At 35.6% G+C, this 12790-nt stretch overlaps 1 protein-coding gene across 1 annotated transcript; it reads left to right on the forward strand.

Annotated features, from left to right (window-relative positions):
• Positions 1-9947: 9947 nt before the first annotated feature.
• On the forward strand, positions 9948-12010 carry LOC109005765. Its single transcript, XM_018984812.2, has 5 exons — positions 9948-10320; positions 10434-10910; positions 11022-11080; positions 11307-11420; positions 11918-12010. Exons 1-5 carry the CDS (start codon positions 9948-9950, stop codon positions 12008-12010), a joined length of 1116 nt encoding a protein of 371 aa, XP_018840357.2.
• Positions 12011-12790: the final 780 nt, after the last annotated feature.

Raw genomic sequence — 12790 nt, forward strand, 5'->3', positions numbered from 1 at the left:
GTAGTGCGCGTACACCTGATCTCTGAGTGTAGATCATCTTTGTCGCGGCGCCGCACTCCCGTACTCGCAGTCACAGCATTGGAGGCCACTGTAAACCTCTGAATTGTAAGAGATTAGTACTGTTGGACTACCTCCCTTTCGATTAATAGCAGAGTTTTTCACGGTTTCGCTCTTATTGGGATCAATACTCATTGTTTCATCAAACAGCTTCAGTATCATTAAACTCCTTCATGTGTGCTTTTCTCGGTTTCAGTCTTCTCTGGATCAATCCATAATTCATCATATAGCCTCAGCACTGATGAAACTCCTCGATCTTCCCTTGTGTTTTTAACGATTTTGGTCTTTTTGGGATTAATTCATGATTCATCGACCAACTTCAGCTTTGTTGAAACTCCATCATTTGGGTTCTCAGTAATTAGCTCATGGATCCTAGCAAAGGAGATGAGAGTTTTTAGCTACGGGTGCTTTGCTTTTCTTCGCTTTGATCTGAAACCCCACAAGAGAGCATTAACTTTGTTGAAACTAGGTCCTGGTCAAACCCGAGTTAAAACCTGCAAGAAAACGTCGATTTCACGGAAACATCATTCTTATCAAGACCGCATTGCGAGTTGTGGTGAGAGTACTGATCTGGCTTTACAGCCACGGTGGCACTTGAGATTTTGGGTTGCAGAGTAAACACAAATGACCACTGATCAATAATCGACCAGAAAGTAATCCATGGGAACTAGATTTGCAGGAAAATTTAGGACGTGAACTCTCCATAACATTGAGAAAGAAACAATTGAGAAATTAAAACAGTTTGTATGTCTTTGTTTGGTTCTAGGTTATGAGGGGAGCGGGACATATATAGGCGCAGGAGATCTCCTAAAGCTACCAAGACAAGAAGTCCTTACGTTGCAAGGATTGATGCAATTAAATTAAATCCAGAAACTCATTTCAGCATATATCTCCAACCGTTGAGCTGAAACTTGCTTCATGCATGCAAATTAATTTTAGAGTAATGGTAAATTATACATTCTTAGTGTACAAGTTTTACATACTTCTATTGAGAAAAAGTATAGTTTATTACTAAAATTATGATTTTTTTCATATGAATTTTAGATTTATTCACTTTTTGTAAATAAAAGATACAAGATTTACGTATGCTAAAAGTTGTAAATATTATTTCTCTTAAAAATAGATCCGATTAAGGTTTTATATTTTCTAACACTGAACCAAACTAGTTCGGACCGATTTACATAATGTACAGTTTTTTTAGCAACTTGTGTTAGGTGCTTCAGACAACTCATTGCAGTTGTCAATGTACAGTTTTATCAAAGGCATTTGGACCCCTCCTGGAAAAGTAACAACAACTTAAACGCATACTTAACTGGCAAATTAACACTTCAGTGAGCAAAACGTCAAAATGGAAATACTAATGTGGAGCAATTCCGATTTACATAATGATCCCCTACATTCCTACTTTAAAGACTGCATAAAAGATGTATCCAACCAATATGTAATGCATGCAAATAGTTGAGTACAAATATTTTGCTTTCCTGACTCAGCTGATTTCATTTTGGATGAATTTTTACCTGATCCAATGAGAGAAATCAGATTAACATCACCGTTGAAATCTTTTACACTGGCTACATACTTTAATCTACTAGAATTCTATTCACTCATCTCAGGTGAGCAGTGTACATTACACCTACTTTCTGACAATAGCAGAGATTTTCACTGTTTCGCACTTATTGGGATCAATATTTTGTGTTTCATCAAACCGCTTCAATGCTGTTGAAATTCCTTCGGTGTGTCTTTCACGGTTTTGATCTTCTCGGGATCAACCCATGATTCATCATACAACCTCAATGTTGATGAAACTCCTCGATCTTCGCTTGTGTTTTTAACGGTTTTAGTTTTCTTGGGATCAATCCATGATTCATTGAACAGCTTCAGCTCTGTTGAAAATCCTTCATGTCAGTTCTTAGTAAATTACTCATCGATCAAGGTAAAGGAGACAAGAGAGTTTCTAGTTTCGGGTGCTTGGCTTCTCTAGACCTCGATCTGAACCTCGCAAGAAAGCGTTAACAATATTGAAACTAACTCATGGTCAAACCCACTTTGAAACTGGCAAGAAACCGTCTATTTTGCAAAAACATCATTCTTACCAAGATCGTGTTTCAAGTTGTGGTGAGAATACTGATCTGGCTTCATAGTCACGGTGGCACTTAGGATTTTAGGGTTGCAGAATAAACACAAATGATCTCCACTGATCAGTAACCGACCAGAAAGTAATCCACAGGAACTCGACTTTTAGGAAAATTCAGGACTTGAACTCTCCATAACATTGAGAAAGAAACAATCGAGAAATTAAAACAATTTGTATTTGTTTGTTGGGTTCTAGGTTATGAGGGGAGCGGGACATATATAGGCGCGGGAGATCTCCTAAGGCTACTAGGACAAGAAATCCTTAAGTTGAAAAGATTGATGCAATTCAATTAATTCCAAAAACTCATTTCAATATATATCTCCCACTGTTGAGCTGGGACTTGCTGCATGCATGCAAATTAATTTTAAAGTAATGCTAAATTATACACTCTTAGTGTACAAGTTCTACATACTTCTATTAAGAAAAAGTATAGTTTATTACTAAAAATATGATTTTTTTTCATATGAATTTTAGATTTATTCACTTTTTTTAAATAAAAGATACAAGATTTACGTATCCCAAAAACTGTAAAGATTATTTCTCTCAAAAATCGATCCGATTAAGGTTTTCCATTTTTTAACACTGAACCGAATCAGATAGGACCGATTTACATAATGTACAATATTTTTAGCAACTTCATGTTAGGTGCCTCAGAAAACGTATTGCAGCTGTCAATGTACAGTTTTATCAAAGGCTTTTAGACCCATCCTGGAAAAGTAACAAACAACTTAAACGCATACTTAACTGACAAAAACAACACTTCAATGAGCAAAAGGTCAAAATGGAAATACTATTGTAGAGCAATTTCAATTTACATAATGATCTCCTACATTCCTACTTTAAAGACTGCCTAAAAAATGTATCGATCCAACATGTAATGCACACAAATAGCTGAGTACAAATATTTTACTTTTCTGACTCAGCAGATTTCATTTTGGGTGAATTTTTACTCGATACAATGAGAGGAATCATAGGAATATTGCCGTTGAAATCTTCTACACTGACTACATACTTTGATCTGTTAGAATTCCATTCACTCATCTCAGGTAAGCATCGTGCATTACACCTACTTTCTAACAATAGCAAAGTTTTTCACGATTTCGCTCTTCTTGGGATCAATATTCCGTATTTCATCAAACAGCTTCAACGTCGTTGAAATTCCTTCGAGTGTGTCTTTCACGATTTCGGTCTTCTCAAGATCAATCCATGATTCATCTTACAGCTTCAATGCTGATGAAACTCCTCAATCTTTGCTTGCGTTTAACGATTTTGGTTTTCTATGGATCAATCCATGATTCATCGAACAACTTCAGCTCTGTTGAAACTCCTTCATGTCAGTTCTCAGTAAATATCTCATGGATCCAGGCAAAGGAGACAAGAGAGTTTCTAGTTTCAGGTGCTTGGCTTCTCTTGACTTCGATTTGAACCCCACAAGAGAGCGTTAACTATATTAAAACTAGCTCATGGTCAAACCCACTTTGAAACTTATAAGAAACAGTCTATTCCGTAAAAACATTATTCTTATCAAGACCGTGTTCTGAGTTGTGGTGAGAGTACTGATCTGGATTCACAGCCACAGTGGCACTTGGGGTTTTGGGGTTGCAGAATATACACAAATGATCTCCACTAATAAGTAATCGACCAGAAAGTAATCCACTGGAACTAGATTTGTATGAAAATTCTGGATGTGAACTCTCCATAATATTAAGAAAAAAACAACCGAGAAATTAAAACAGTTTGTACGTGTTTATTGGGTTCTAGGTTATGAGGGGAGCAGGACTTATATAGGCGCGAGAGATCTCCTAAAGCTACTAGGACAAGAAATCCTTATGTTGAAAGGATTGATGAATTCAATAAATCCCGAAAAGTCATTTCAATATATATCTCCCATTATTGAGTTGGAACTTGCTACATGCATACAAATTAATTTTAGAGTAAAGCTAAATTATACACTGTTAGTGTTCAAGTTTTACGTACTTCTATTAAAAAAAATATAGTTTATTACTAAAAATATGATTTTTTTTCATATGAATTTTAGATTTATTCACTTTTTTAAATAGAGGACACAAGATTTATATATCTTAAAAACTGTAAATATTATTTCTCTTAAAAATCAATCCAATTCAGGTTTTCCTTTTTCTAACACAAGACCGAACCTAATTGGACCAATTTACATAATGTACAGGTTTTTTAGCAACTTCTTGTTAGGTGCCTCGGATAACTTTAAAGACTACCTAAAAGATGCATCCAACCAACATGTAACGCATGCAAATAGCTGAGTACAAATATTTTACTTTCCTAACTAAGCTGATTTCATTTTAGGTGAATTTTTACCTGATCCAATGAGAGAATTCAGAGGAACATCGTCGTTCAAATCTTCTACACTGGCTACATACTTTGATCTGCTAAAATTCCATTTTTACTCATCTCAAGTGAGTAGCGTGCATTACACCTACTTTCTGACAAAAGTAGAGTTTTTCACGGTTTCGCTCTTCTTGGGATCAATATTTCATGTTTCATCAAACAGCTTCAACGCCGTTGAAACTCTTTCAGGTGTGTCTTTCACTGTTTCGGTCTTCTCGGGATCATTCCAGTAGTAATCGTACATCCTCAGTGCTGATGAAACTCATCGATCTTCGCTTGTGTTTTTAATGGTTTTGATCTTCTTGGGATTAATCCATGATTCATCGAACAACTTCAGCTTTGTTGAAACTCCTTCATATGGGTTCTCAGTAAATAGCTCATGGATCTTGGTAAAAGAGACAAGACAAATTCTAACTTCGGGTGCTTTGATTTTCTTGGCATCGATCTGAACCCCACAAGAGAGTGTTAATTCTATTGAAACTAGCTCCTAATCAAACCAGCTTTGAAACCTGCAAGAAGGCATCGATTCTGCAGAAACATCATTCTTATCAAGACCGTGTTCCGAGTTGTGGTGAGAGTACTGATTTGGCTTCACAGCCACGGTGGCACTTGGGGTTTTAGGATTACAGAATAAACACAAATGATCTCCACTGATCAGTAATCGACCAGAAAGTAATCAATGAGAACTAGATTTGCAGGAAGATTCCGGACGTGAACTCTCTGTAACATTGAGAAAGAAACAACCGAGAAATTAAAACAGTTTATACGTATATGTTGGGTTCTAGGTTATGAGGGGAGCGGGACATATATAGGTGCGGGAGATCTCCTAAAGAACCAGGACAGGAAATCCTTACGTCAAAAGGATTGATGCAGTTCAATTAATCCCAAAAACGCATTTCAATATATATCTTAACTAGAACTTTATGAGTGTATGCAACTTAATTTTAGAGTAATGCTAAATTACACACTCTTAGTGTACAAGTTCTACGTACTTCTATTGAGAAAAAGTATAGCTTATTACTAAAAATATGATTTTTGTTTTTACGAATTTTCAATTTATTCACTTTTTTTACATTGAGGACACAAGATTTACGTATCCTAAAAACTATAAATATTATTTCTCTCAAAAATTGATCAAATTCAGGTTCTCCTTTTTTTAACACTGGACCGAATCAAATCGGACAAATTTACATAATGTACAATTTCTTTAGCAACTTCATGTTAGGTGCCTTAGATAACTTATTGCAGCTGTCAATTTACAGTTTTATCAAAGGCTTTTAGACCCATCCAGGAAAAGTAACAAATAAATTAAACGCATACTTATCTGGCAAAATCAACACTTTAGTGAGAAAAATGTCAAAACGAAAATATTAATTTGGAACAATTCGGATTTATATAATGAGCCCCTACATTCCTACTTTAAAGGCTGCCTAAAAGATGTATCCAGCCAACATGTAATGCATGCAAATAGGTGAGTACAAATATTTTACTTTCCTGACTAAATTGATTTCATTTTGGGTGAATTTTTACCCAATCAAATTAGAGAAATCAGAGGAACGTCGTCGTTGAACTCTTCTGCACTGGCTACAAATTTTGATCTACTAGAATTCCATTTACCCATCTCAGGTGAGCAACGTGCAGTACACTTACTTTCTAACAATAGCAGAGTTTTTCACGGTTTTCCTCTTCTTGAAATCAATATTTCGTGTTTCATCAAACAGCTTCAGTGCTGCTGAAACTCCTTATGGTGTGTCTTTCATGGTTTCGGACTTCTTGGGATCAATCCATGATTCATCGCACAACCTTAATACTGATGAAACTCCTCGATTTTCGCTTCTGTTTTTAACGGTTTTGGTTTTCTTGGGATCAATCCATGATTCATCGAACAACTTCAGCTCTGTTGAAACTCCTTTATATGGATTTTCAGTAAATAGCTCATTGATCCTAGTAAAGGAGACAAAACAGTTTCTAGTTTCGAGTGCTTTACTTTTCGTGGCTTCGAGTTGAACCCCACAAGAGAGCTTTAACTCTGTTGAAACTAGCTCCTGGTCAAACCCTCTTTGAAACCTGCAAAAAAATATCGATTCTACGGAAACATCATTCTTACCAAGATCGTGTTTTGAGTTAAGGGGAGAGTACTGATCTGGCTTCACAGCCACATTGGCAATTGGGATTTTGGGATTGCAGAATTAACACAAATGATCTCTACTGATCAATAATCAACCAGAAAATAATCAACGGGAACTAGATTTGCAGGAAAATTTTGAATGTGAATTCTCCATAACATTGAGAAAGAAAAAACTGAAAAATTACAATAGTTTGTACATGTATGTTGGGTTCTAGGTAATGAGGGGAGCAGGACTTATATAGGTGCTGGAGATCTCCTAAAGCTACCAGGACAAGAAATCCTTGCGTCGAAAGGATTGATGCAATTTAATTAATCCCAGAAACTCATTTCAATATATATCTCCCACCGTTGAGCTGGAACTTGTTACATGCATGCAAATTAATTTTAGAGTAATGTTAAATTATACACTTTTAGTGTACATGTTCTACGTACTTCTATTGAGAAAAAGTATAGTTTGTTACTAAAAATATGATTTTTTTTTCATAGGAATTTTAGATTTATTAACTTTTTTTAAATAAAGGAAACAAGATTTACATATCTTAAAAATTGTAAATTTTATTTCTCTTAAAAATTGATTCGTTTTAAGTTTTCCCTTTTCTAACACTGGACCGAACTAGATCCGACCAATTTACATAATGTACAGTTTCTTTAGCAACTTCATGTTAGGTGCCTCAGAAAACTCATTGCAGCTGTCATTGTACAGTTTTGTCAAAGGCTTTTGGACCCATCCTGGAAAAGTAACAAATAAATTAAACGCATACTTAACTGGCAAAAATAACACTTCAGTGAACAAAAGGTCAAAATAGAAATACTAATGTAGAGTATTCCGATTTACATAATGATCCCCTACATTCCTACTTTAAAGAATGCCTGAAAGATGTATCCAACCAACATGTAATGCATGCAAATAGCTGAGTACAAATATTTTACTTTCCTAATTAAGTTGATTTCATTTTGGTTGAATTTTTATTCGATCTAATGAGAAAAATCAGAGGAACATCGTCGTTGAACTCTTCTACACTGGCTACAAACTTTGATCTGCTAGAATTCCATTTACTCGTCTTAGGTGAGCAGCTTGCATTATATCTACTTTATAACAATAGCAGGGTTTTTCTCAGTTTCGCTCTTTTTGGGATCAATATTCCGTGTTTCACCAAACAACTTCAGCGACGTTGAAACTCCCCCAAGTGTGTCTTTTATGGTTAAACTTCTCGAGATCAATCCATGATTCATCATACAGCTTTAATGCTTAATAAAACTCCTCGATCTTCGCTTGTATTTTTAACGATTTTGGTCTTCTTAGGATCAATCCATGATTCATCGAACAGCTTCAACCAAAGTTTTGAATTTCGTGCCGTACCGGCCGGTACGGCCGAAATATTTCGTTTCCATCATACATCCGATACATTAAATCTGCTATTTCTTACCGGTCGAAATTTCGGCTGTACCGGCCTGTTTCGGCCGGTATTGTGAATTTCGGCCGAAATGGCCATTTCGGCCGATACGAATCCGAGATTCTGAATGTCAGTTTTGTAATTTATTGGTCATGGCAGTTTTGTAATTTAAATTTAAGATAAGGGGCATTTATGGATTTTAAGCCATTAGGGTTACTTTTTACTTTTATTTCATTTCTTCTTCTGCATCTTCTCGCACACCGACTTCACAATTCATATCAAGTTCAGACTTCATCTTCAAGAATCAAAAATCAAAGATTCAAACTGCTATTTCTTTTTTTTTTTTTCGTTTCATTTTTTCTCTTTCCTTGGTTTGCGGCAACGCCAATTCTTTTTTTTTTTTTTTCTTCTCTTGGTTTCCGATTTTTTTTCCTTTTCTTCATTTCGTTTCTTCTTCATACTTCAACTTCATTTCATCTTCTTTTTTCTTTTGGCCTACTCAAGTACGCACTACGCAGCAGCAAGTCAGCAACTCAAGCTGATTATTTTCGGATTTTCTTGAAGGTATGCCGTATGCATTTTTGTTGTTCCATTCCTCTCTTGATTATTTCCTATGTCTAGAATTTGATTTCCGAAATACCAATTGGAGAAATTGACTGATAGGTTAATTTGTGTTTTGATTTTTTATTCTTTGAATCCATTTCATAAATTATGTTAAGTTTATTTTGAGCCCTAGCTAATTGTATGGACATGAGTTTCAGACTTTGTGTGCATCTAGAATCTAGAATCTGGATTAATGTTCTACAGTTTAGCCATATGAATTTTAATTAAACATATCAATAATGATAAATAGAAAAGAAAACAGGGTCGATATAAAAGTTTCATCATTTTTTTTTCTTGCATGCTTAACAATATGAATTTTGAAGTTTTTAGAAAATTCCTCCAAAAAAATTTATTCTACTCATCACCAATAGTTTTACCGTTTTACTTTTATATGCATCAATTAAGTGTTGAATTTGAATAAGTTTTGAATTATAAATTATTATATAAAAATATAAAAATTTCTAGTTGTCAATCAACCAGTAGTACATCTACAACACTTGCTCTTGCGAGATTAGAAGATCCAGCATGGGCCCATGCACGTGTAGTGCCAGGGGCAAGAAATAATACTGAATGTGTCTACTATAATAAACGAATTAGAGATGGTGGAATCACTCGGTTGAAGTATCATCTAGCTGGTATTCCCGGAAATGTAGAAGTACGTAAAAAGGTCTCTGATGATGTGAAATGGCAAATGAAGAAGCTGATTAATAAAATGAAAAAAAGTAAAGAGAAAAAAAGAAAAATAAGCTCAGAGATTGGAGGCCATGTTGATTTAACATTTGATGATAATGATATTGATGATAATGTTGAGGATTACTATCAGAATTCAAAAAGTAAGGGGAAGGAAAAAGAATGTGGAAGTGGAAAGTCTGTGAGGGAATTGAGTAGATTTTTTACCCCAAGAATAACTCCTGGGTCTCAACCTTCCATTAAGAGTGCTATGTGTTCGAAGGAGATGATTGACAAAGCAAAGATGGTTATAGCACACTGGTGGTATGATGCTAATCTACCTTTCAATGCAGCTCAATCCAAGTTTTATCAACCAGCTATAGATGCCATTGCTTCCATCGGGCCAGGATTTAAGGGACCTTCTTTGTATGAGTTGAGAGGAACTTTGTTAAAGAATTCTGTGAAAGAGGTTCAGAATTATGTGCAAAAAATTAAAAATATTTGGAGTGAGACTGGTTGTTCACTAATGGCAGATGGTTGGACAAACTAGAGGCAACAACCAATAATCAACTTCTTAGTTTATTGCCCAAAGAGTACAATGTTCTTGAAGTCTATTGATACATCAGGTCTTAGAAAAGATTCTGAAACACTATTTGACATCTTTGATAAAGTTGTTCAAGAAGTTGGAGTTGAGAATCTTGTGCAGTTCATAACGGACAATGATGCAAGTTATAAAGCTGCAGGAAAAAAGTTACAGCAGAAGTATGACTCTTTCTACTGGTCCCCTTGTGCAGCTCATTGTATAGATTTGATGTTGGAAAATTTTTCTGATCCTAGGCATTTCCCTGTTATTAATGAAACTATAAAAAAGGCAAGAAAGATAACGAAGTTCATTTACAACCATGCTTGGGTTTTGGCTTTAATGAGAAAAGACTTCACCAAAGGTCGTGATTTATGTCGTCCTGCACAAGGTTTGCAACAAATTTTTTAAGCATCCAATGCTTACTTTTGTTTAAGAAAGAGCTTAAACAAATATTTACTTGTGATAAGTGGATTGCATCAAGTCATTCTAAAAGCAACATAGGGAAGGAGATAGTCGAGATTGTTCTAGAAGATAGAGAGTTTTGGGCTCAATGTCAATTTATTGTAAAAATTAGTGAGCCTTTGGTTCGAGTTCTACGACTTGTCGACGGGGAAGAGAAGCCTGCAATGGGATACTTGTATGATGCAATGGAAAGAGCCAAAGGGAACATAAAAGCGAGATGTAATAACAAAGTTAGTGTATTCAATCCATTCATCAGGATCATTGATGCTAGGTGGGATAAGCAACTTCACAGTCCATTACATGCGGCAGGTTGTTTTCTTAACCCCGCAATTTACTATAACCCTTGCTTTAAAAATAAAAATGATGTTGCAAGAGGGTTTATGGCTTGTGTCATGATGATAGAACTTGATATCGATAATCAAGACAAGATCATTGAAAAACTTGAATTGTATAAGAATGCAGAAGGCGATTTTGGACATTTTTTAGCAATCCGCCAACGTGACAAAATTAATCCAGGTATTATTATTTATCAATATCATTTGTTAAATAGTGTGAATTTATACTTTAATTTTACTTTTGAATTCGTTTGCATTTAATTTATAATTTATAATTGCACTATTGCTACAGTTGCATGGTGGACTAATTTTGGTCACGAGGTTCCAACGTTTCAAAAGTTTGCAATTCGAGTACTAAGTCATGTTGTAGTGCAACTGGATGTGAAAGAAATTGGAGCACTTTTGAGTTTATTCATTCAAAGAGGAGAAATAGATTAGAGCATAAACGTTTGAATGATTTGGTATTTTTTCATTATAACTTGAAGTTATGAGAGAGGTAAATTTTTTCAATACAAATATTTTTCATTGTTGAAAAATATGTAACATTTTCACATGTATTTGACATTTATTTTGACAGGAATATAAAAAAGGTAGAGATGCTTTGGATCCAATCAATCTTGAAAACATTGACTTGATGGAAGAATGGGTGAGTGAAGACTCTGAGCTTATTGATGGAGAAGACTTGGATTGGGCAAGTATTGAGGAGCCATTAAGCTCACTAAATTTGGAAGATGGTGATGATGATGGTGACGTTGATGGTGATGGTGACGTTGATGAAAATATTATGAATAACATTTCGAATGTTGATCCTTATTGTCTTTTTTATGAAGATGAGTGATTTTATTTTAATAGTTGGATTGAGATCTTATTTAGTTTTACAAGTATGTGTGTTGTTAAAATTCAAGACTTGTATTGAGAAATATTACTTGTTTTATGACTTATTTTATTGTTATTTTGGAATATAGTTTGTGTGTATATATATATATACAATTTATCCATATATATACTATTTCGAAACGGTACAAGAAACGGTACCGATACCGAAATATTTATCCGAAACGGTACACGAAACGGTACAGGTACCGAAATATTTCGTTCCAGTGCCTTGACCGAAATGGCCACCGAAACGGTATTCAAAACTTTGGCTTTAACTCTATTGACTCCTTCATATCGGTTCTCAATAAATAGCTCTTGGATCTTGGCAATGGAGATAAGAGAGTTTCTAGCTTCGGGTGCTTTGCTTTTCTTGACTTCGATCTGAACCCCACAAAAGAGTGTTAACTCTGCAGCTACCCGCTTTGAAACTGGCAAGAAAGCGTCGATTCCGCGGAAACATCATTCTTATCATGACCGCGTTCTAAGTTGTGGTGAGAGTACTAATATGGCTTCACAGCCATGGTGGCACTTGGGGTTTTGGGATTGTAGAATAAACACAAATGATCTAGATTGATCAGTAATCGACCAAAAAGTAATCCACGTGAACTAGATTCGACGTGGGGAGACCCCCTCCCTGAGGAGTAATCCCTAAAGGCAGGTTTGGGACCAAAACCAAAACACAAAATTCTCATCTCATCTCATCTCATCATTACACTTTTTTCAAATCTCCATATAAAATATAATAAACAATTCAACTTTTTCAAATCCCAATACACCTTTTTCAAATCCCAAACCAATAATAATATTAAAACTTAATATTTTAAACTTCAAAACAAAACACAAAATTCTCATCTCACCCCCCAAACCTACCCTAAGGCTCCCTGAAGAGTAATCCCCAAGACTGGGCCAAGACGAACAGGCCTGGCACACAGGCCCGAGCAGTTCTAAGGCCCAAGGATAAGTGGTGGGTTAGCCCAAGAGGCTTGGGAGGAGAAGTAGCTGGGCAACACACGCTGGCCAGAGGATGGAAGGTAGAATTGTCTGACGCCACTACTGGCCGACAACCCTAGAGCGCGAGGTCAAGGACAGTCCCTATCCCTAAACCCCAGCGTCTAGACAAGCCTAAGGAGTGGACGCATCTAACCTAGGCCACGCCGCATTTAATGAAGGGTGGAATCGACCACA

This window comes from Juglans regia, chromosome 10 (assembly GCF_001411555.2).
Source record: "Juglans regia cultivar Chandler chromosome 10, Walnut 2.0, whole genome shotgun sequence".
Taxonomy (NCBI): Eukaryota; Viridiplantae; Streptophyta; class Magnoliopsida; order Fagales; family Juglandaceae; genus Juglans; species Juglans regia.